Here is a 25,630-nt window from a genome sequence, read left to right as displayed (position 1 = left end):
TTCCAAATGCAGCTGATTTAATTAGTATTGGTTTCAATGGAGAGTTTTAGTGTCCCATGGTCTAAATGCTGTTTCAGAGAATATATTTCAGAATGGTTTCAATGGAGAGTTTTAATGTCCCTTGGTCTAAATGCTGTTAGATTCATTAGCATTGGTTTCAATGAAGAGTTTTAGTGTCCCATGGTCTAAATGCTGTTTCAGAATGGTTTCAATGGAGAGTTTTAGTGCCCCTTGTTACAAATGCTGTTAATTTCATTAGCATTGGTTTCAATTGAGAGTTTTCAAAGTAGAGTTTGTTTGAAGACTGGCTTTAAGACATAAAAAAAACAATTTACCCAACAGGGACCTCCACTGAAAAACAGAGTTTTGTTAAGGACTAAGAACTAAGAGTTTAAACTTTAAGAGTTTTAGTGTTCTAATTGCCGTTAATTTTGTTAATATTGGTTTCAATAGGGAGTTTTAGTGTCTAAATGTTGTTAATTTCATTAGCATTAATGGGACATTTCTTAGCAAGGGAGAGCCCTTGCTAAGAAACTTTTCCTGGGGGCAGAACTGTTGTGCTGGCTCTTGATTTCTTTATTTCTGCATTTGTCTCTTTAGTTCTTATTTGAATTGTTATGTGTTTGAATTGTTATGTGTGTTCTACTGTATTTTTACATGGAAATGGCCTACATATTGTCATGGAATTAAATCGGTATCCACTCATAAACTTGAGAATACATATACTTTTTTTAATATCACATGTCTAGGTCGAACTGTCTGTGTATATAATCCCAAACGTAGGCAATTCACTTTCTTTGAGGCCCTATTTAAGATGAATTCATATTTTTTGGAGCATTTTTCCAAACAATGTTTTTGAACGTATCGCTGTGGATTTAACATTAGAAAGGCCAAGTGCAGTTTTGAATCTTAGAATTGAAATATCTCAGCTTTCAAAATGTCCCTCCACTTTCCATACAATCCTGTGTTATTCAATTTTCACAGTGAAAAAATAGTAGTAAATATAATTATTTACCCCCTTCAATTTATGGCTTGTTGGCCCTTTCTTACACCTCCAAAATCTATTGGACTTTCCAATGTGAAATGATTTTTGCAGAATCGCTCTAGACGGTGCGTTGGGTGTTTTGTTCTCCTGCTCAGGTCCAACACATTGTGACAGAAACCAGAGACAAGATCATGCAGTACAAGAGTAAGATGGCGGACGAGGCGGACCTTAGGCGGCGGCTGGCCTGTCTGGAGGAATCTGTCGAACTCCATGAACACATGAAGAGACAGGTCATTCACTGCTGCTGTGGTTCATTCAGGAGCGTCATTCAGTTGGTCTTGGTTACATTTAATGTGGTTTAATTTAGTTTGCTAAAGTGGATAAATCTGTAGAACTTACATTTAATTTTGACTCGTTTCACTGCATTAACTGGTTAGTATCAGTTGCTACAGTCCCTCTGAGTCTTTTGATATGTGTGTTTTTGTGTGTAATATAATATAATACAGTATAATATAATATCATATCATATTATATAATATAGCTGAGCTGAATGTAATATAACGTAACGTAATTGCTCGGCATTAGCCTGAACTGAGTTGAATTGAATAAAACTAAATTGAGTGGCATCTAATGCTATGTAATGTAATGTAATTCCATGAAATTGCAGTTGTAATAATGTGTAATGCGGTGCAGTTGTTGTAATTGTATTTTAGTTTAATGTAATCTAATGTAATGTGACTGTCAGGCCCTGGCAGAGTTTGAGATGTACAGACAGAGAATGGAGGATTCCCAGCTCTGCACTGAGGCCCAGCACACACAGAGAGTGGTGTCTATGAGCAGAGAGGTAAGGCTTTATACACACACACATACACACACAAGCACACACACACACACACACGCACGCACACACACACACACACACACACACACACACACACACACACACAGAAATGTATAATCACATGGAGCAGTAATAGAATAAATTCTACTATTTTGTACCAGGAAGGTGGAGATGCAGTGTGACTTCCAGGTCCAGATTGATGTTGGTAAAGAATTAAAAAATGAATGATGAATAAAATATTGTCTACCATACTCAGACACAGCAATAACATACTGGACGTTGTGCTATGTTGTGGTTATTGGCATGACCTTCAGTATGCTATTGCTTTGGGGTTTCATTTAATAATTAAACCCCAATTTGGGGTCCTTGCTTGCTTGTTCATAGTTCAAGGTGGAGTTATGAGGTACTAGTTTGTATATTGCGGTTACAAGAACTCATGAAATGCCCTCTCGTTCAATCACGGTGTGTGGTTGAAAAAAAGTCTAAGTAAGGAATGATGGCCAGTGAGCCGGTCATTATGGCAAAATAAGCCCCAACAGGGTGAATCAAGACCCTGATGTGAAGCGGAGGAGCTTATTGGATGGCTGCTTACCAAAGATATTAATCATCTCACTATATATTGAATTAAAATATAAGTAACTAAAGCTTCCACCAATAAGCTATTCCAGCAGTATCTTCTGCAGTAACCAAGGAGTAATTACTGGTTAATTTGATTAGAATTCAACTTCTAATCAAAGACACTTCTTGACTGTGGAGTGATATGATTTGAACAGACCTCAGACTGCCTTCTTTAGCCAATCAGAATTGAGTATTTAACAAAGCTGTATCAACTATATTCATTTTCAGTTCTGTAGTTGCAGTATAGCACCCTCTATTCAAACACATGATGATTTTACATGGTGATTTATTAGATTGATTATATTTTGTTCACCCTGCAATTTATTGTCTGACCTTATAACAGTTGACAGCATGTAACGAGACATGAGTTCCATTGCCATTGATTTTCAACAGGCAGAGGAATTTAGAAGCTGTTTGGCTTAGCACTGATTGAAATGGAACTAACAATCACAAATTAATTATAACAATATTATATAATAGTCTTAAATATTTTCCACTATTTCAACAGGTGGAAGAGATGCAGAGGGATTTTGAACAGAAGCTGCGAGCATTTGGCTTGGCACTGACTGAGATGGAGTTGGCAATAGCACATAAATGATTATAATAGAATGTTTTGCACTTTTTCAATAGGTGGAGGAGATGCGTCGGGACTTCGAGGATAAGCTGCGGGCGTTCGGCCAGGCCCAGGCCCAGTTCGAGGCGGATAAACGGCGAGCGCTGGAGGAGCTGAGGGCCACCCACCGCCTGGAGGTGGAGGAGCTCCTTAACAACCAGCAGAACCAGAGCGCCAGCTCCACTGAAGACCAGGAGAAACTGGCTGAGCTCCATAGACAAGAGGTGGGCTCAGGGAGAGAGAGAGGAAGGTAGATACGGGGGTTTTGAAGACCGTTACTGATATTTTTGGATTTGGTTTCTATGGAGAGTTTTAGTGTAACATGATGGAGTAATAGCTGTTTCAGAGGCATTTCCTACTTGGAATTATTTGGATTTTTTAGGCATGAAAATGGTCACATTTTGGGGGGTTCCTGCAGTGTTGGTGAAAGTTAGCCTCATTTTGCAGATTGGCAACTGTCCATTATAAAATTGCTGTTGTTTTTATTTTTTACCTTTAGACAGAATCAATATTTTTTACGTAATTTATCCTAACTTAAAAACAGCGTCGTAGTGGAGACTAATCTAGCTTGTGGTAACTTTAAGCAGCAGCGGAGGAATTCTTTAATTGTCCATTTATAGAAACATTTTAGAGACTTTGAAAAAACAGAAAATGGTCAAATTTAAAGATATTGAATATTGACACAGTATATTGGCTGTGAACAGTTTCAGTCCACAATATTGATATCGGCCTTCAAAAACACATATTGGTCCAACCCTAGCTGAGTGTAGGTCAATAACAGAATGTGTGGTTGCTGTTTTCGAATAAAAACATTATATATCTGTATATATATAATTTTGGTGGTTTTAATTTTTGATCTGAAGCTTCCGGACAATATGACTCCGTTCAAAATCAAGGATTGACTATCCATGTATTTATCTGTCTCTCTCTCTGTAGGTGGAGGCGCTGATGGAGAGGGTGGAGGAGCTGACGAGGGATAAGGTCCGTCTGGTGGAGGAGTACGAGGCCAAGTTGGCCAAGGCTCAGGAGTATTATGAGAGAGAGCTGGAGGCCATGAGGCGAACGCACCAGCTCACTGCCGAGAACCTGCTGGCCTGGAAACGGACCGAGGTAAAACCATAGATAAACATTACAGTAAAACCTCCATTAAACAGCCTCTCACAAATACTCGCCTGTCTCTATTAAGGACCTGGAAATGAGTCATATTTCAGCAAATATACAGGTTCAGTAGACGCTGGGTAAGAAACATGGGCATCATTTGGGTACGACAAGATGTGGCGCTGGTCATATCTAAGCCTAAGTGAGTTCAAATTTGATCTTGTAATTTTTATAACAAAATTTCTTGCTCGAGTAGAAGTACTTGTTAAAATTTTGTTGAAGTATACTGTAAGTAAAACTACTGGAGTAAAATTAAAAGTAGAAAGCATTCCATTTAAAATGTACTCAAAGTAAAAGTTCTGAGTTACAGCGGACATTGTTTCATATGATCTTACCATTATGAACACAAACTGTGTTTTCTTAGTATCTAAATGACAAATTTCCACGTCAATCATCATAACAGTCAAGTCACCATCAATCCTATAACAGTGAGACACTTCATTTTATCCATTTCAAGTTGACATTAAACTAAACAAATTTGTGTTGTTTCTACTTTTTTTTTTCTTGAAACTTAATTTTTTGAGTGTTTGATGCTAATGTTAAACGTCATAAGGAGTTCATTTTTTTTTGAGTGTATGATGTAGTGTTTTTTGTCCATGCTAAGGTTGAGCTTCGTAAGGAGTTCCAGGCTCAGGAAGCCGCCCTGCAGCGCTCGCTGTCCAAGCTGAGGAGTGAGCTGCAGAAAGCCCAGGAGGAAGCCAGGGAGAACCGAGACAAGACCAACAGACTGCAGACATCGCTGACCAATGCTGAGGGGACCATCAAGGTAACACCAAGTCTCCTTGTGTGTATATGGAAGAATGAATGAATGATGGCTGGATGGATGTATTGATGAACAAGGCAATAGGATACATGTCGTCCCCCATGAATGATGCAGTGGCAAAATGCAAAACAAAATGTGCCATGGGCCAAAATAAACGTACAAATTGGGAGCACAATTTTTTTCTTAAATTACCGTTCAGGTCTTCCACCTGTAACTCGTTATGAATTAGCACTGACATGGAAAAACAAGGCCTAAAACAGACACATGAAAAAGCCCAAATCCATTTCATATACTGAGGGAAACTATAAATTTGACCAAAATCTAATGGTTCTAATCAAAAGGGTTGTTCATACTGTATATTTGCCTCAATATACCAAATCTAAAACTATGCATATGTAACGTATGAAGGATATCCGAGGCCTGCTTATGAATGCAGATATTTTGCAAAATGGCCAAGCCATACCCAAGCTGCAGGGAGACATCAAATAACCCATGTAGGCTGGAAAACAAAAGCATGTAATCCACCCATTCCAGACTCATTTACTCCTCAAGACTGTAAAGAAAAAATACCCTGGGCATTAATTGTATCCACATCCCCTTAGAAAGAGCAGGCACAATTACAACAACTAGCAGAAAAATCCACTGTGCATAGAATATCATATCACAGGCTGATGGAAAACATAAACGTAGCTCAATCATAAAAATGTCCAATCTGTCCAATAAAAACTGCTGCTGTGTTTTTTTATATATTTATTTTGTCTCCATCTTTGGTGCTAAGCGTTCATTGCACACTGGGTTTATGAATTGCATTTTCCAGAAATCCAAAACAACTTATCGTGTGGTTTACAGCTGAATCAGATTGTAGCTACCAATCAGATTGATTGGTAGCTACAGCTTAATGCTTTCTTTTAATGAATGTGATCATGTTGTTAAATGTGGGTGGGAAAAGGGGCTGAACAGTTGCTGAAAACAAAGAGAGATGAAAAAGCCTTAGGGGGACAACTCAAAAGAAACTCAAAATGGTGGAAAATTCAATATGGCACACATTGATGGTCCTGCAGGCACATTTGTAGAACAAGGATCGCAGGATATTTTCACCGAATTACAATGTCATTCCAAGTTGTGGTGTGGGAGACATGACTAGTTGTTAAAAGTTTGAAATTTGACCTGTAATTGTGCGCGCGTGCATGTGTGTGTGTGTGTGTGTGTGTTCCATTCCAGAACCTCCACAAGCAGCTAGAGGAAGCCATCCAGGACGGAGAGATCTGGGTGATGCAGCTGAAAGACACAGAGTATGAACTGGAGGGCAGCAGGGACCGGGTTCAACAGCAGGCTACTGAAATACTCCACAAAGCCAGTAAGAAATGCTTCTACATATTCTATTATAATATCATACTGTACAATACTGTATTCACCACAGATGAAGCAGTACTCCTCTCTTAAGGTATTTAGGCTAGGGTTAGACTGATATATGCGGCCAATATTGTCCTTTTATTAAAAATCAGATCTGGTCCAGTCATTGTGGTCCACCTCTGATATGATGGATATGATGCAGTTTGATTGATGACATATTTACTGTAGAAGTGATCAATACTACACTGGTTGTCTATGGGAAGCCCTTAACCTGAAATGATTTTAATACCTGGATTTTTAATACCACATTTTAATATGTCATAGTACACTAAAAACACTGAACACTTTTGATGCATCACTTTCATTTTTTATAGTTTTTTGGCTTTTTTAAAAATTTTTATATATATATTTTTTTAGCTATAAAGCTGCAAATGCATTAGACAAAGGGACATCTAATGTCATAAGTCAGATTTTAATATGTTTCTCAATTTTAATGTTACCATATTCAAATCTGACAGCCACCGTCCAAAATCAGTATGTAGCAAGCTTTATTGTATATCCCGCCTTCACTTTGTTGTTGAATAGATTCAAACAATCAAAAGTGTGAGTTGCTGCATGTCAACTTTGCCTGCAATTAAACTTTTACCTTATACTGTAGGTAGGCACGCCGACACGTTTGAACTGTCAAAGAAATGTCGTAAGCACTATTGGCATTTTTGATATTTGGTTCCATACTCCTAAGTGGAGGTTGCCCCCAGTGTTCAATCCTGATTCCAGAGAATGAGGTTCCCCTTATCTGAGGTGCAGTGTAAAAACTGAAGTTCATATTTTTTAAAAAGAGGGAATACTCTGTAAGCTTTACTTGTCCAACATTTCAACTCAGAGTGGGTTTCAGCTCCTGAAGACCTACTTTTGGTGGAAGTGTGCTTGAGTGAAGCTGACTTTTTATTCCTAGAAATACATTCCCCATTATTATTCTCAGCCAAATGGAGAGTTAGAATCTGATATCTACAATCTTCCTTCAAAGGTGAATCTTATCAGATTCCAATCCCTCTTGAACAGTATATTGCACTGTGTCTTCTCTAGACAGAATTGTGCGCATTTTCAATCTGCAATTTAATTTCCGGTGTAAAAGGAGCATTCAAATCGTATTTAGCAGTGCTTGGTACACAGGCCAGGCACATTCTAAATGCATCAGCAGCAGTGTAAATGGTGACATTAAGTCACTTGTACACCCCATCTACACTTGGCATTAATTAAAAACCCAATACAGAAAAAACTTGAGCCTTATGTACATGGGACGGATATCACCTGGGGACATCCAGTTTGTAATAATTGCGAGTATTGTCCATGATTTTAATCCTGCGTGAATGTAATGTAATCTGTAATTTGAAAAGTCAAAATTTCAGCGCAATTTACCTAACGTATGTTGGTGAAGACAGAAGTCCTCTGATAATACTAATCCAGTGCGAATCAAACTGTAATTTGTTTTTGTCGCAAAATTTATTTTTATTTTTCGTCTTCTTCTTCTTCTTCTTCTAAACACTCTATCTACTTCCTGTCCTGAAAATTAGAGGCAGCAGTGGAATCAATTAGGAAGGTTCTGAATCCCCAGTTAGTCCTTTGTGAATAGGGCTATGGATCAAATCTTGTGTACATACCATCAAACCACATCGAAATGTGTAAATAAGGACTGATTTTTGGGCGTATGATATGCATTTTTGAGCCCCTTTGTAGACACATCTTTTTGTCAGCATTGGGATTTTGAATACGGCCATTGTCCCATTCAGACGGCTGCAGTCCTGTATTGCTGTTCTCAGCCTTTATCCAGGTTAGCTTGAACAACCAGAATGCAAAGTTGTGCTTTACCTCCACTTTCACCTCAGACGGATGAATATTTCAATTCAGATTGATGGGAAAGCCCAGATGCCGATGGTCTCATTTTCTCCAAGTAATAAAATCTCAGTGCAGATACCAGGTAGGTGCAGATTATGTCTAGACAGCTCACCAGGCCTAATTTTTAAAACAGCAGTAAATACTCACGAGAAGGATTGGAAACAGATTTTTGGGATGTAAAAAATTTTAAAAAGATTGCTTGAGGACTATCTAAAGCTATATTTTAACCCCGTTGGCATTTAATGTCAGGTGGAAAGCATTACCCATTCCCTCCGGGATGAATTTAAAGCTGTGTTAAACTGTGGCTTGGTGGCCTGTGTAGACACATCTAGACCCATCTTTTATCTGCTGTGGGACTTCAATGCCAGGTGGAAATGAGGCCATTGATTCACCTTCAGACTGCAGCAGTTTTTTGTTGCTATTCTGAGCCTTCAGCCCAGCCAGGTAGCACAGCTGGGAACCCAAGTGCAAAGTGTCTGCTTTGCCTTGTGTTTCACCCCAGAAAGATGAATATTTCACACAATAAAAGCCCAGAAGCCAACAGAGACAGAGAAAAAATAGCATTGTTTTATTGGGTTTTACCTTAACTTAGCACTTCCACTTCCATATTACCTCTTCATTACCTTTTCTATCTAGAAATTGCTGAGTTGGGAGCAACGCTATGGTCACATACGAACTCTTAATCATACAAACGGTTAATATGATAATCATACGAAGTACTAATCTGGAAAGTTAACTGAGTAAGATTAGCCCTGGATCACAAGGCCAGTCAGTGCAGATTAAATGTTAACACACCACAGACTTTCATGCTCAATTCCACATTGCTGCTCATAATGACTGTTTATATGTATTCTAAGATGCAACTCATATTCCATACCAATATAAACAGCGATGTCGAAAAGACATGCTTAGCAGACAAACAATAACAAATAACAACACATGTGATCTGTGTCACATATGAGAGAAAAAATCTTACTACACATAAAAATAAAGAGCAACTCTTTCAGGCAACAGACATATTTACGTGAACAGTTTATCAGCTGAATCATATTTAGCACATTTCTCACATCGGCTAAAGTAGCTTTGCCTCTTGCCTCAGACTTTTAATTTGTCAGCTTCCCATGGTTTAGCGGTGAGTCATTTCTGCACAAGTGTGTGTGCGTGTCTAAGGTGTGGTTTGACTGTTTCCAGGTCAGATCGGCTCATTACAGGCCACCCAGATGTCCCATGAGGCAACCATCAGAGACCTGGACCAGGAACAGAACCGGCTGAAGGAGAAGATCAGCAGGCTGGAGGAGGAGAGAGAAGCTCTGATGAACCAGAGCCAGGCTACTGACGAACAGCACAAACAACAAGTACTACAACTAGAACAGGTACTACAGCTACTACTACTACCACTACTACAGCTACTACTACTACCACTACTACTACTACTACTACTACTACTACTACTGCTACTACTACTACCACTACTACAGCTACTACTACTACCACTACTACTACTACTACTACTGCTGCTACTACTACTGCTGCTACTGCTGCTACTACTATTACTACTGCTGCTACTGCTGCTACTACTATTACTACTGCTACTACTAATTAAACTACTACTACTACTGCTACTAATTATACTACTACTACTACTGCTACTAATTATACTACTACTACTGCTACTGCTACTACTACTACCACTACTACAGCTACTACTACTACCACTACTACTACTTCTACTACTGCTACTACTACTGCTGCTACTGCTGCTACTACTATTACTACTGCTACTACTGCTACTAATTAAACTACTACTACTGCTACTAATTATACTACTACTACTGCTGCTGCTACTACTACTACTAGTAATTATACTACTACTACTGCTACTACTACTCCTACCGCTACCGCTACTACTAATACTACTACTACTGCTACTGCTACTACTACTCCTCTTGCTGCTGTTACTACTACTACTACTGTTACTAGTACTACAACTACTCTAACTGTTAATACTATTACTATTACTCATGATGCTACTGTCTGAAGGACTCAAGTAGCTTCAAACAACATTCCACTAATATATCAGGCTATTAGATAGACTGATACAACAAAATTGATATAAAACTATCTAATTTTTCTCTCCCCAGTCTCTGCGAGAGGAGCACCACGGTTATGAGAAGGAGCTCTCTAGGCTGAGGGCACGCTATGAGGAGGAGGCACTTCGCTTCAAGGAGGCGCAGGTCAGAGCTCTGGAGGAAATGGAGGCGAAACACCGGATCATGAGGGAGGAGGCCCAGCAGGAGAAAGAGGAGGAGAAGAAGCTCCTCATGGCGGTGAGTAGAAAAGCTGAATGGAAACTTCAAATGGAAATGGCAAATTTGGATAAACCTTCCTCAGTTTTGCAAAAGAGTTCTTACACTCATTTTGTTTTTGTTTTTTGGATAAAGAAACGATAAATAGCGATAGAAATGCATTTGTTGAATATATAACTTCACTTGGCTTGATATGGCTTGGTTCAGTCTCATTGCACACACCACCGTTCCAATGTATATGCCACCCATCAGGGTACTACCATCAGTTGGTACATTAAAATATTGCCATGTTTTTTTTTGTCTTCAGATGAAAACATGAAATATACGTAGACTCTTTTCATTATTCTGGTGGATATTTTCTGATGTAGTTCTTTCAGGAAGCCAATATTTTAGCTTCAACCCATCTGATGGAAATGCATTTTGCATTTTATGTTTTTGTGACATTTCTAAAATTTGCTTAAAATTAATTTGACAGTTGGATGGAAACACAGCTGATGACAGCTCAGTCTGTATTAGTGAACACTCACTTCTTTCTCAAGTGTTAAGTGTCAAGTCTTTCTTACAAGTGCGAAGTATTAAGTGTTACATCCCCTTTGGGCAGTCTATGGATGGAGGGGTGGTATCACAGAACCAGATGATCTTAAAGTGAAAACAGTAAACTAATGTGACAGGATAGACAGGACAACAGTGGCACTTCTTATAAAGTGTTTATTTATTTTTGGGACATTTCTGCTGTCCATTGCTGCATTGGACAGTCACAGTATAGAGAGAGGTAGAGGGGGATGACATACAACAAAGATCCTGGGCCAGATTCAAACCCGGGATGTCGTGTTTATGTGGTATGCGCCTTAGACCACTGAGCCACCAGGACGCCCCTGTACAGTGTTTATGTAAATGCTAGTGAAGCAAAGGAGTTGTATTTACAATATTTATGCCAATGACATAGAGCGCACAACAGGAGGTTGTAGAGGGAATGGACTGAGGGTCGTGCCAAATCAAAGAACTTAACAAAACACCTCAACTACCTAAGCCCAGTTCAATATAACTAATGAAAAACAAGTCTAGGCAAGCCTAGTTTAGCTGGTCCGCGAATGCAGCATGTGGGGAACATTGTCAGGAATTGAAACATTTGACCCATGACTTTCTGTCCATAAATGGTACTGGACCCTCTAGGTTCCAGAAAATACTTCCTCCTCGTGCCCTAAAACAGCTACTGTGGCATAAAATGTGCCATGGAAAATGGATTGGAGTGCTCTGAATCTACACATATAGTAAACTCAGTGCAATCCATTTCGCATTTCAAACGCGCATTTAAACAATGGGGAGTCAGTCCCGAATTTCCCCAAGGGGATTAATAAAGTGATATCTTATCTGTCACTCGGCAGTCCAGCAAAAACAGGAGCTCGAGCTGGTGTCAACAAACTTGAATGTGCGAGTGTACTCACATTCACGGCAAACAATAAACTAAATTAAATGATCATAGCTTACCTCTCGTCTACAGTTAGCTGTTTCCAAATAAACAAACAATGACACCTCAATGGTAAATGTAGATTAGTTATATTGATGGCTAATCTACATTGTTGGCTAATAAACCTAGAAGCTCTCGCAACACAAAGTGAGAGCGTTGCTTCTGGGCGCAATGGATATAAATCGTGTACAGGAAATGGAACAAGGCTAAGGGAAGGTCTTAGCGAGCGCCCCTATATTTCTGCTATTGTTGCAGTGAATAGTTACCGACAAGAAACCCACTAAACACGGTCGAAATGAAGCAATTTTAACAAGCACAGATCCTGTACAGGCCCACGAACTGTGTGTTCAATTCAATTCAGTTCAATTCAATGTGATGCATTGAAGCATTGTGACACGGTTATCTGTTAAATTACCTAATTCCACTGAAGTTACTTAAATACCACAATGCAATAATGTTACGTGTTATCAAGTTTCGGTAATATCAAGAGAGAGCAATCGATGGCCTACAAAAAAGGGACTTATGCGGACAGAGTAACAAAATGTCAAATGTTCCATTGTGAGGAGGAAAAAGCTCCCCTTTGTGGACTTGCCAGGGTTCTTATACTGGCAATAGCTGATTGGATAAAGCTGTTGGAAATGCATGAACCAATCACATGAGACATCTATCAGACAAATGGACCAATCATACAAGAGGACTGGCTAACAAAGGGACCACTCTCAGGAGGGATCTGTGAATTGATCACAATTATGAATGATGATGTCTCCTTGACTTGGGGAACAAAATATTCTCAATACATGTAACATTCTTAAAACATTAGATATTCTTGATACATGAAACATTCTCGATAGCTGGAACATTTTTCATCCATGAAACATTCTCAGTACATGGAACATTCTTGATACATGGAATAGTCTTGAACCATGAAACATTCTTGATACATGGAACATTCTTGATACATGAAGCGTTCTCGACACAAACAATCTTGATACAGGGATTAGTAGAACCATGAAATAATACATAAAACATTCTTGATCCGTGATACATGCTGGATAAGTGGAACATTCTCGATACATGGAACATTCTTGACACACAAAACATTCTCCATAGGTGGAACATTCTTGACACACAAAACATTCTCCATAGGTGGAACATTCTTGATATATGAAACATTCTTTATACATGAAACGTTCTTGACAGATGGAACATTCTCGATACATGAAACATTCTTGACAGATGGAACATTCTTTATACAAAGCACATTTTTGATACAAAGCACATTTTTGATACATCACACATTCTCGACACAAGATATCACTGCTGTTTTTACCTGTTTTCATTCTTCTGTAATGTGAAACAGTGTTGCACGTGTCAGATCTACAGATTCTTTTAGATAAAAGCTGCAGCAGTGACAGCCTAATTCATGCTTCAGTATTAAAACATATTGTAACGGTGGTATTTCTCTGTCCTAGCCTGTGGCTGCTTCTTACATTTAAATACTCAGCACATTTACTCTCAGCACATTTACACTCATTACAGCTCATTACATTTTACTCAGCACATCATTTAAACATTCACTTCAGATCAAAAACAGAAAACACCAAAATTGGAGTCAGAAGGTTTTTAATCTAAAAACAGTAATTACATACACAGTCACTCATTCTGACATGGTGTTACTCCCAGGTTTTTGTATCTCTAACTGGGTTTTTGTGAACATCAACATCAAATTAAACTCCTTTTTTTTTTTTTTTAGAGCAAATGGCCTCGGTCGTTCAAGAAATATGTATCCCCAAGAAATGAGCAACTCCCTCGACTGACTGCACACATTTAATTGGGTCAACATTAAGACATAAAAACAACATTTCTCTTCATCCCTGTATTTCCCTCTACTTCTCTCTCTCATCCTTTCACTTCCTGCCTATCCTCTCCTATCCTCTATTTTCTCTCATCCTCCATCTTCCCCTATTTCTTCCCCCAATTTGAATTCAGAAGAGCGTAATCGGCATGAAATACAAAAGTACTTCTTGCCAAAGCAAAAACAGATAAAATTAAACAGGTTACATTAATTTAGCCAGATTCAGGTAGCATGACAATGACAACAATAAATGGTTAAATAATATCATATCAATCAATATATTAATCAATTGACAAAGTTATGGTAGGACATATGATCTGAATCAATTGTTAATGTCCCTCCTCCTGTCTGAACATGTGACAGGTTAAAACATATTTGCTACAAGTGGGGCAAACTCTTGTTTTTCTCTAAAATATACTGTAGTTTTTCAGTTTTTAAAATTACATTATTTTGAATTTAAATCACTATGTATTATTTTAATTGCACATTATTTTACTTTAAACTTGCTACATATTGTTTTGATTTAAAATTACTGTTTGAATTTAAAACTACAACGTATTTTGAATTGAAAATTATGCATTATTTAGATTTTAACTGATTTGATTTTGACTAAATATTTGTGGAATTTACTTTGAACTCACTGCCCCCGTCTCTCTCTTCTTTTATCTCTTTCTTTTTTCCTCGTGCACTCCTCCTTTCCATGCTGTTTGAAGCTGACTGCTAATTGGCTGATTTTCGTTGACATTAAATCCTGCCTCCAAGCTGTGTGTGAGAGAGGTGTGGGTGTGCACATGTGCGTGTGTTTATAGATTCAGAGAAAGAGATAGAAAGAATGATAGAGAGAATGTGAAATGAGAGAAGATGGAGAGCGAGAGAGAAATGATGAGAAATAAATGTTATATAACCCAGTGCTGTGCAGTGCTTCGTCATCTTTAGATTAAAGTCTGCTTTTACCAGGAGAGAGATTAAAGAAGATGCAGAAAGACAGAGACAACGAGAGAGATAGGTCGACAGAAACTCAGAGAGAGAGAGAGAGAGAGAGAGAGAGAGAGAGAGAGAGAGAGAGAGAGAGAGAGAGAGAGAGAGATAGGTTGAAGATGTAGAGAGAAGAGAGAGAATGTGAGAGCCACAAACAAAAGACTGGTCATTCTTTAGATGATGACAATGATTTCCATCTCTGTGATAACTGAAGCTTTTTTTTTTTTTACTTTAATCTCCGTCAGCATGCCGTTCTTGAGTTTCTAAACTGTACCAATACAATGAATAATTCTACAAATTGCCTCTGCTGTATTCGTTTGTACTTCACCAGACTGTGGTGAAGTACAAACGAATACAGCAGAGGCAATTTGTAGAATTTAAGACCTTATAAGAAGACAGAATAATGCTTTGCAGTTGTGTCACGAATCCCTCTGCCACAGATTGTTATGGTGTGGGTGTAGATCCATTCAGTAATGTTCTAAGTATGAATGAATAGTTTAGGAAGGTAGATTTGTTTCTAAATGTAGGTTACTGTGACACAGCAAACTGTCTTGTCTTTAGCCCTAGTCTCTACTCCAAAACACACTGAGTTGTAGCTTGAGAAGAGTCAGCTCAGTCAGGTGGCTTTCACACCAACATCGCTTGGTCCAGACTTTACAAACTTTGTGCGAAGTTCGGATCATTTTGACAGGTGTGAACACACCATGCGGACTTGGGTGCGGGTCTAAAAACTTGGAAAAGGTTAGCTTAAAATCAGTGGTCTCAGTCTTCTTCAGTGCAGATCATTTCTGGTGTGAAAACAATTTGGATACAGTCCTAACCAAAGAGCGGAAATGACAATATGTGCTCAATGATTTGTTCTTTCACGGTGGGTTGTTTTTAGCCAAATTACAGCAAAGAGGAAACAGTCCACGGTCGGTAAGGAGCCACTCTGTTTTTTTTTGAGTGCAAAATGGCACACCTGCCGCCTCAGCCAATATTTTACGAAAACTAACATATACTGTATACACTCACCTAATGCAGACATACTGTTGTCAGGGGAGTCCTTCTGTCTTTTGATATTTTTCCCAAGTCATTTGACCTGTTATATAGATTTTAAACCTTGAAATCTCACTAGCTAGAGAGAAACCTACCGGCTGCCCCAGAGCGGAAGTACGGCCGACACATCGCAGAGAACTACATCGCCAAATTAAAAGTCCCCCGGAATGCTACAGGATTGTTCAGCGGCAAGGTGTATAATGTGAAAACGCCCTCTGAGTGCCATTCTACTTTGATTTTTTTGTACTCCCATCAAAATATCTGTCCGATAGGTCTGCTTGATACTTGTCAATAAATAGAAATATTTTTAACAATTTTATCTGATTTGACAGATTGGATGCTTTGAGAAAGACTATTCCATAATCTTGGTGCAGCCAAGTCAGTATCGAGACCACCAGAAGCCCCTGATTAGAGGTCCTGAGGGTCCTGGCAGTACTGTGGGGGGACATGGGAGGATTTTCAAGTCAATCCTGTAACAGATGGAGCCAGTGTAAAGACACCAGAACGGGGGTTAGATGATCCCTTTTTCGGATCTAGATCTATCTCTAGATAAGAGACACATAGGCATAGATACATGCCTGACTCAACATTCTGGCTCCCTGGTTGATGAGCTGCCTTCTTTTCTTCTGTGGAGAACAGTAACATTAGGCTACTTGCTTGCTAGCTGATGTTAGCAACTGAGCGGTTAGCAAACATAGCTTATAGCATATTACATGCATATGTAGAAGCACTATTATACATCACTGTGCTTTATTACAAACTACAGCACTACAACACTACTACTACAGCACTATTACAGTACAAACAGAGCACTATGCTTCTTTGTATCTGATAAAGCATATCCAGTATTGATATGGAAGGAGAAAGGGTGACTAGAGACTGAGAGGTAGACAGAGGAGAAGAGAAAAAAGAGAGAAAAACTCATAAGAGGGTGAATGGCCCAGATAGGATTTGATGCCGTGGTTTGATGAAGGATTATAGAAGTTGGCTGGTTTGACTAGATGGCCTTTAAAGTCTAAATGACAACTCACGTGTCCCTCCTCTTTATAGTAGTCCTGCTTCACACTCAACAACTGCCATGACTGCATATTAAAGCACAAATGGGATTTTACAGTTGGTTCTTAGCTCCCCTCCTTTTTTCATAGATTACTTTTAGGGTATTTCAGTGGAAAAAAAAGCTTTTTTCCTAAACAGTATTCCTGCTTCTCCAAGAATGTGGCCAGGCCTGCGTGATAAATTGTAGGCTATGCCTTGGGACATTTGTAGTTTGTGACACATCAAACACAGCAACAAAGGCAGATATGCCATGGTGGCATGGTGGCATGTTCATGGGGCAAAACAATTTCAGTAACATATCTCACTTCACTTCCATTCTAAAATCTTGGCTAAGAGTTACAAGGATGAGTCAGTTTTTGAGGAAGTCATTAGCTTTTTGGGCAGAAATGGAAAATGAGCAGAAATCACTCTAGTGGTTAGATAATGCTTCATTTAGTTTAAGTTTAATTCCCAGTGAAATTCTGTTGTTCCCTCTTTCTGTTCTGTTTCCTTGGTTTGAATAATGCGTTCTGAAAAAGATTTCTGGTTCCATTGCTGGTCCCATGACAAATTAATTTCCTCAATTTGATGACATCATAGTCTTGTCCCTCTCACATTGGCTTTTCTCTAATCTCTTTCTTCCTTTTCTGATTTTTCCTCTTCTTCTTCTCCCTCCACCTCCTTCTCCTTCTTTATTCCTTCTCCACCTCTTCCTCTTCCTCCTCTTCCTCTCCAGGAAATGAGTCAGGAGTTTGAGATCAAGCGTCTGTCATTGGAGGAGCAGAGAGACCGCCTCCAGCAGCAATTGGACAACCTGAAGGAGGAGCTGTCGGCCAAACTCAACATGGCCAATCAGGAGGTACTATAGGTTTCCTAGGTAGAATAGCCACTGCACACATTTTGAGTCCAAAAGAATGACCAATCTCACTTCCGTGTTCTCAACTGATACATGTAAACAAGAAGTCTGATGATGATATTATAACCTCTTTGGTGGTATCACTTCCAGGTGTCCCATCTCCAGGAGCTGGTGAGGGAAGGGGAGCAGAACCTGGGTTCAGCCCAGACCCAGATCACCTGTCTGAAGGAGACTCAGGAGAAACTCAGGATAGAACTAGACGCAACTAGAGCCCGGGTCCGAGAAACCAGCAACTTGTTAACTGACCTTCAGGTAAGAACACTACCAAGGGTACTATCAAGAGTACTACATAGGATTTGATTTTAGGAGAAACAGAAGATCTGTGCAGTAAGGGCCATGGTCCTAGCCTGATCTTCAGACTGAATGGCCATTTCGTTACCTCTCCATTATTCAGTCTGAGATTGCCTCCATGTTAGCTGTTTTCTGTGTGTGTGTCTGTGTGTGTGTGTGTGTGTGTGGGGGGGGATTTTCCCCAAGCCAATCACTAGTGGCTAACGCCCCTGTACAGTGTTTATGTAAATGCTAGTGAAGCAAAGGAGTTGTATTTACAATATTTATGCACAACAGGAGGTTGTAGAGGGAATGGACTGAGGGTCGTGCCAAATCAAAGAACTTAACAAAACACCTCAACTACCTAAGCCCAGTTTAATATAACTGTCGGTTGTTTTTGACAAAAATATCATCTTTGCAAAGACAATATGTTGGTTAAGGAATGATTTCAACAAATATGATTCTGCCAAAATGCCAATGAGAAACTGGTGCAGAAACGGTTAAAATTTAGTCCCGCACACAAAGGCACTGATTGGCCCGATTGTTTTTCTGATCAAGAAATCGCTGTTGCACAGAGCAACACCAGACTCTGTGAATCGCTCGACCAAATCTGAAGAGAATTCAGGAGTCTGGAACCAAGTTACCAAGGTCCAAAATCAGCAACATGCTAACTGACTTACAGGTAATGGCACAACCAAGCCTACTGCCAAGAGTACTACATAGGATTTAGAGCTCAGGAGAATGTGAATATAAATGCAACAAGGGCCAAAGTCTAGGAAACCAGCAACCTGCTAACAGACTTGCATGTAAGGACACTACCAAGGGTACTACCAAGAGTATTACATACGTTTTAGAGTCCAGGAAACAGCAACCTGCTAACTGACTTACATGTAAAGATGCTAACAAAGGTACTACCAAGAGTACTAAGGGTGAAGAGTTAAGGTAACACACTAGCCTTAAACAGAAGTTAGAGCTAGGGTCTGAGAAACTAGTAATGTGCTCACTGACTTACAGGTAAGGACACTAACGAGCACTGTATAGGGAAGTAGGGATTAGGTTGCAAAGTGGAGTTCAAACTATGGTTTAGGATGCAAATTAGAGTTCTAACTACAGTTTAGGATGTAAACTAGAACTCTAACTATGGTTTAGGGTATGAACTACAGTTCAGAGACTGGTAACCTGCTACCTTATTTACAGGTTATCAATCAAGGTGGTCAATGGGTCAGTTGGCCTTCCAGTCAGCCAGTCACTTATTCAGTCAACCAGTCAGTCAGACATCCAGTCAGTCAGACATCCAGTCAATTAATCAATCAATCAATCAAACAACAAACAAATCTTGATTCATCTAGCTTGTTGAGGATTTCACAGAAAATAAAAGTATCACTGGATCATTCCAAGCTTCAGCGATGACAGTCAGGAAGGAAAAGAAGGGAGGAAAAGAAAGGAGTGAGAGAGATGGAAAGATGGAGGGGTGGGGGAGGGAAAGAGATGGGAAGATGGAGGGATGGGGGAGGGAAAGAAGATTATGAAGGTAGGAAAAGAGAGATAAGTGAGAGAGAAGTGCCATACTCAAAGCCAGCTGTGAGATAATGATGATGACGCTGTTAGGAGTTAAGTGTTCTGATTGAAAAGAACCCTGCTGAGAGAGAGAGAGAGAGGCAGAGGGAGGGAGAGAGAGAGAGAGAGAGAGAGAGAGAGAGAGAGAGAATTTGAATTTTAAAAGCACCTTTATTTAAAATGATTCATTAGGTACAATTCAAGATGCGTACATAAAATGGGATGTATTCAAAACAGAGAGAGAGAGAGAAAGAACGTGGTTAATGTGTGTGACAGGGGGCGGTAGGGTGAGGGAATGGAAAGTAGAGCGACAGAGATCTTAATGAAATCATCAAATCTTATTTTGCACACAGCATATATGGACTTCCTAGATTACGCTATTACCCGCAGTTATGAAAACACAAAGCGTTTGGCTGTGGTACACAAATGGAGTTGACAGACAACGATGCGCAGGGAACAAGGTATAAGTCCTAAGTGCTTGATGCTAGAACAACCACATTTCACGTACATGTTTGGGATGGGCCCAGAAGTGTGTCAGACCACATTTAGTCATGCTCCATAGTGCCACCATCAGGCCACCCTTGCAATAGCACCTATTTTTTTTTTTTTTTCCTACTAATTTGTCTTATTCTCCACCAAACTTTACAAACAGCTTATTTCAACTGCCTACATCATCACTGTATCACAGACCTTTGATACTTGTAACCATTTGGTGCACAAAAGAAATTGATGGTTAAGACATGCAAACAGGAAGGAGTGCATAATACCTTAACGCCCCAATAGTTCAAGCAACCACACTTAATATAAATGTTTGCGAAGGCCTAAAAGTATGTCAGACCACATTTAGTTGTGTTCTATAGCTTTACAATATGGCCAAAATTGGCAGTTTTTCAAATGGCAATATGTCAGGCACCATTTCACTTGCAGTTACGAGACTTTCACTTAAACTTTCTTTCGAAAGAATAAGATAAGATGAAACATTGAAACTTTAATGATCCCCATGGGGAAACTGGGTCATTGCAGCAGCAAAATAACAACAGGGTGCAGCAAAGAAAGTTAGAATATAAATTAGAATAGAGCAATAACGTAACCAACAACAACACCGCAAGAAAACATGCAAGAAGATATTAAGTGAAAATGTATGAATAGATATAATGAATAAAAAAAATAATGAGTGAGTCAGAGCTGAGTGAGACAGATCGAGAAAATCAGTGAATAAATACAGGTAATAATAGGCTTAGTAAAAGAACAGAAAGAAAGGGTGATGCGAGAATGAAAGATAGAGAGGGAGACAGAGACAGAGAGAGCTGCGAAGAGGCTGAATGAGTGGTGATAATTAAGTTATATTACAAGTGTTGCTGGAGTTTTGACCTTTTTAGACCTTTTCCCCTTCTCCATGCACCTTGGAAGTAGGTGAAGTTGTGCCAGAAACCCCTATTCTGCTTGTGGTGATAATTAGGTGAAATTGTGATGTGGTGCACTTCGCTTCCCTGACAAGAGCTGGGGTTCTATAAAGGGATGTGGGATTTGGATTAGACACACTGCGAAAATTGGCAAGCCTAACATGGGATTTTATCTTGTATTCACACTGTACAAGCTTATTTCAGGATATATTCAAGCATTAAGCCACAAGAGCCTGTGCTTTACAGTGATTTTGGAACAGCTAAGAGGTATTGTTCGGCATGACACCAACCCTTGAGTGGCTTATTGCTTTTATAAGAAACGCAAATGTTCAATACATCTTTTATTGCCAATTTTAATATTAATTAAATTCTAATAATTAAATGTTTACCTTCCGCCAAGCAATATTATGGTGTTCATTGTGTGCCAGCATCTCAAATAGAGTAATCCAGCATCAAATATACATATTTAAATAAATAAATGTATATTTGTGTGGAAAAAAAATATGAAATGGATACAAATAAATGCTATATCTTTTTTTTTTTTGTATCAATTGCATTGAAATATTTAACTGTGTGTTTAGGCTATTCTATTCATTCATGGCACACATTCATGAATTTATCTATTTTCCTATTTAGGGTTAGGGTTAATGACCTCTGCTATTCAATGTTTTCTTTTTCCTCAAAAAGAGAGTTTCACCAAGCTGCCATAACTTCTAGGTAGCAGATAAACACGCTTTGTAGAACTGTATAGGATTCAAAACATTCACATCTGTGTTCCCAGTGCCAGGATCCACTAAAATGTATCCATGCAGGGTACAGGCACCCAGGCATTGGGATGAAAGCTATTGATTGAACGTGGCTTTTTGGATCCATGTTCAACATCTTGAAAAAAGTTACAGTGCCATTAAATTTCTCAAAAATGGACATCTGTTAATTAGGTCCTTCCTGCATCAATGCAGGAAAATAATTTGACTCAAAATGTGTTGAAATAAATCAGATAAGTCTGAACACGTGATCAAATCACTTGCAAAGCTCGTCATTTTCTGGAGTGCAGATTACAGTGAAACGTGACTCATCTTGCCGGAGGACTCGCAAACTGTTTTTTTTGTCTCCCATGCTGATGAAAGCGTTAGTCACCATATCTGGGAAAACTACCAGCCCCATGTGAACCAAACTTGGGTTACTGATGCATCTTGATGAGTGTAAATATTAAAACCTCACAGTGCCTCACAGATAACCTGCACTACCTCCCCAAAAACAGCTTTTGAACAATGAAGAACGGCAAAAGAGAGTGAGGATGTGTAGAGGCAGCTGATCATATCTAGATCAGGTGTTTCAGTCCGCAGACATTTGATGAAACAATACAAGATACGCTATGGGAACTATGAACAAGCATATCTCCTGTCTTGTTTGAGCTACTGCCATAAAAATCTGTGCATTTCATTAAAACCTATATCAAACCTATCACAGACCAGCCGAGTTGGTTAACATGAGCATGCTTTGTGCAGTTTATTGACGTCACTTTGCAGGATTTCTGGGTATTGCAGTTTAATTTTGTTAAAAAGTTGCCTCTCACTGCCATTTGGAGCCGAAGTTGCCTTGTGCAACTTTAAGGAAATTGTATTTTCCCAAACATTTTCTACCAAAAACCTCTAAAATTATTTGTATCTGGCTGAGGACCAACATTTTTGTTTTTTTTCTGCATATTTAGGTTCAATTTAATGAAAAATGTCCACCTAAAAACAAAATTCTCTTGATCTTGGACAGTCTGGATTTAGCCACATGATCAACTCCCAACAGACAAATCCAGGAGCTTCTCCAATGGTAATAATAATGGTAATGAATGACCTGGTGCAGTTAGTGTATGCCTGGGAGCCAGTACATTATAAATAGATATGGGCTTGGGCATTATGAGTCATCCAGCCTACCGCTCTTGAACTGTTTTTGATGCAGCCTCCCTAAAGTGAGCTGCATCTGGTCAGTCCAATCTGAGAAGATGAAGTCACTTTTAGTAGCCATACACCAATATTTTTTTATACTATCCACAGAGATGGGGCGTCGAGTCACATGACTTGGACTCGAGTCAGACTCAAGTCACAATTGTAATTGACTTGACTTCTGTTCTGGTGACTTGGGACTTGACTTTGACTTGTACTTTGATGACTTGAAAAGGTTTCTAAAGTCTTGACAAAAGATCTTGTGTTTGTGTAAATGACTTAGATTGAAAGTGATGAGATTTGTTCCACCAGACGACTGAATTTTAATTCTGTTTTCTGAATTTGTATGGAATGATTTAATTTATTGAAGTTGAAACTGATTATAGAAATCAAACTCATGATGCTCTTACCAAGTTTTTATCCTATTAAAACCATATTGCATTGAAATGTCCTAGATATTTAGGTTTTCTTTAAGATATTAAATTGATACTGGACTCTTGATTTTTCTACATTTAGACTTGAGACTTGACATTAATGACATGGACTTGATTGGACTTGACTTGGTAATCTACATTTAGACTTGGGACTTGACTTGAGACTTGTGCCTCAAGACTTGAGACTGACTTGGTCACACCTCTGACTATCCAAGTAAATGAACAAGAATTCAAATTTTACCAAAACCAAGTATCAAAACCAAGTACTTGTAGCAAACTGTTTAATATTGAACATTGTGTCCATCATTTTCTATCTTAATCTGATGAAATGTATTTGTAAATCAAACGTCATTTTATCAACATCTAATAGCATTGTGCCCAAACTCTCTTTTTCTGGTAGCCTAAAGATTAGAGAAGCATGCTTTTGCTAGGAAGGTGCTTGGAGAAAGTGAATGCTCTTCCCTGACCTGGAGCTCTGGTGAGAAATAAAGGTTAAAAAATGTGTACTTTAGCCCTGCTACCCAATACTGGCATCTGTATGCCTGCGCCATCAGTAAAAGACGATAAAATGGAGAAAAACAAGCACAGATCCTGTACAGACCCACGGCGCGTGTTCAATTCTATGCACTGAAGCACTGCAACACGGTTCAATTACCTAATTCCATAACGTTACTTAAATAACCCAAGATAATAACGTTAGCTACCGTTAAAGTTTGTAGGGCAGCAGAAGACGTGTTACACAGGCGAGTTTGGAGAAAATTGTGGAATGTTAAGTTTCACTTTTGCTTTCACAGCAGGAGACTCTGTGGATTGAGTTCAATACTGCTGGTCTGCAGGTCTGTGCATCTCCACATTGTAATTGTAGCGGATTGCCTATAGGGTTTTGGGGTGCCAGCCGGAGTTTAGTCCGACAATTTTAACATTTAAGATTTTTAAGGTCAATCCCCCACATGGATACATGATTCAGTGCTCCATACACTCTGCCATGAACTCACATAACATAAATCTGAACCACCAAGCAGAATGCAAACAAATATTCAAAGCAATAATCACAGCGACAATGCAAACACAGGGAAGTTCAATATAATTCAGTGTATTGGAGGTACAATGAAAACCACACAAAAGAAAAATGTCCTTTACAAATCCAAATAATCAACCAAACCAGATGTTATTCACCAAAATAAAGAGTTCAGAGTTCAACAAAAAAACACCACTCTTCAGGGATTCAACAATAAACAAGAAAAGTTTGAAATTCAGTTTGTTCACTTCAGTTCAGTTCTCAAATCTGTTCAGAGTAAACCCTCTTCCCAAACAAATCAAAAAAGGATCTCTGGCAATGTTATCAATTCAGTTCAGTTTTTCCCCCATGAGTAAATCCTCTTCCCAAACAAATCAATAAAGGGCCTCTCCAAAACAAAATTAACCAAACATCTCCGACGCTGTCGGAGTTACCTCCGGTACCGGTCAGTTGGTCGACTTGTGCACACAGGATATGAGTGCCTGGGCGAAGTCCTCTACTTTGCTGAGGTCCGGGGTTGTTTGGAGGCCTGTGCGGTGAAGAAGACGTATAGCTCCGCGTATTTACTCCTGCCGACCACGGACTGTACGCAAGGCCAAGGATTGGCACGGACGCTATTAAAAGGACACACTGCTAGACGGACTCTGCGGCTGCAGTCAATTAGTCAAAAAAATACGTCCTAACTCCTATTCCTAACCACTTTTCTTTGACCTCATTGGAAAACGTCATGAGGTCAAGGAAAGATGTGAAGGAGAATTCATAAGGACTTAGGACAAGACAACCGTGGTGCTAAGAGAATCTGACTGCACTTACACTAGGCTACGTAATTATGCGACGGCGGATGTTAATGATGTGGGTCTTAGATACTTCGCCCCGTGCGTTCTTACCGTATTGTTTCATGCAGGCTATATAAACGTGGACAACCCGGTGAAAACTATTACTTCATCACCATGGTTGGAATTGAAATAAAAAAGGAATATAGGCTACCAGTCACAAAAGTGAAACGAAATGGTTGTCACATTGAGAATGGTTATAATGGTTATAAAATAATAGTTAAATTCATGCAAGATAGGCATAACATGTTAGGCCTACAAATCTACTACTGTATATGTGTGTATTAAGGCAAGGGTTTCAGCATCTGTGACTGAAGTAAAATTAATTAATGATATTCCTAAAGGCTGGCAATAC

General features: G+C 39.1%; 1 protein-coding gene across 1 annotated transcript in view; it reads left to right on the top strand.

Moving 5' to 3' along the window:
- Positions 1-25,630, top strand: part of fam184aa (family with sequence similarity 184 member Aa) — a 94,854-nt gene that overhangs the window by 11,987 nt on the left and 57,237 nt on the right. The window contains exons 3-12 of the mRNA XM_071515120.1: positions 1,141-1,275; positions 1,731-1,829; positions 3,075-3,281; positions 3,994-4,167; positions 4,820-4,981; positions 6,200-6,335; positions 9,419-9,600; positions 10,369-10,554; positions 17,644-17,766; positions 17,914-18,075. Coding sequence (XP_071371221.1) covers positions 1,141-1,275; positions 1,731-1,829; positions 3,075-3,281; positions 3,994-4,167; positions 4,820-4,981; positions 6,200-6,335; positions 9,419-9,600; positions 10,369-10,554; positions 17,644-17,766; positions 17,914-18,075 — 1,566 coding nt within the window. The remainder of the gene's footprint in view (positions 1-1,140; positions 1,276-1,730; positions 1,830-3,074; positions 3,282-3,993; positions 4,168-4,819; positions 4,982-6,199; positions 6,336-9,418; positions 9,601-10,368; positions 10,555-17,643; positions 17,767-17,913; positions 18,076-25,630) is intronic.

This window comes from Centroberyx affinis, unplaced genomic scaffold, assembly GCF_046629955.1.
Source record: "Centroberyx affinis isolate AG114_WGS23_722 - 3 ecotype Tasmania unplaced genomic scaffold, CSIRO-AGI_Caff_v1 ptg000309l_1, whole genome shotgun sequence".
NCBI classification, from domain to species: domain Eukaryota; kingdom Metazoa; phylum Chordata; class Actinopteri; order Beryciformes; family Berycidae; genus Centroberyx; species Centroberyx affinis.
This window is presented reverse-complemented; position numbering and strand designations above follow the sequence as displayed.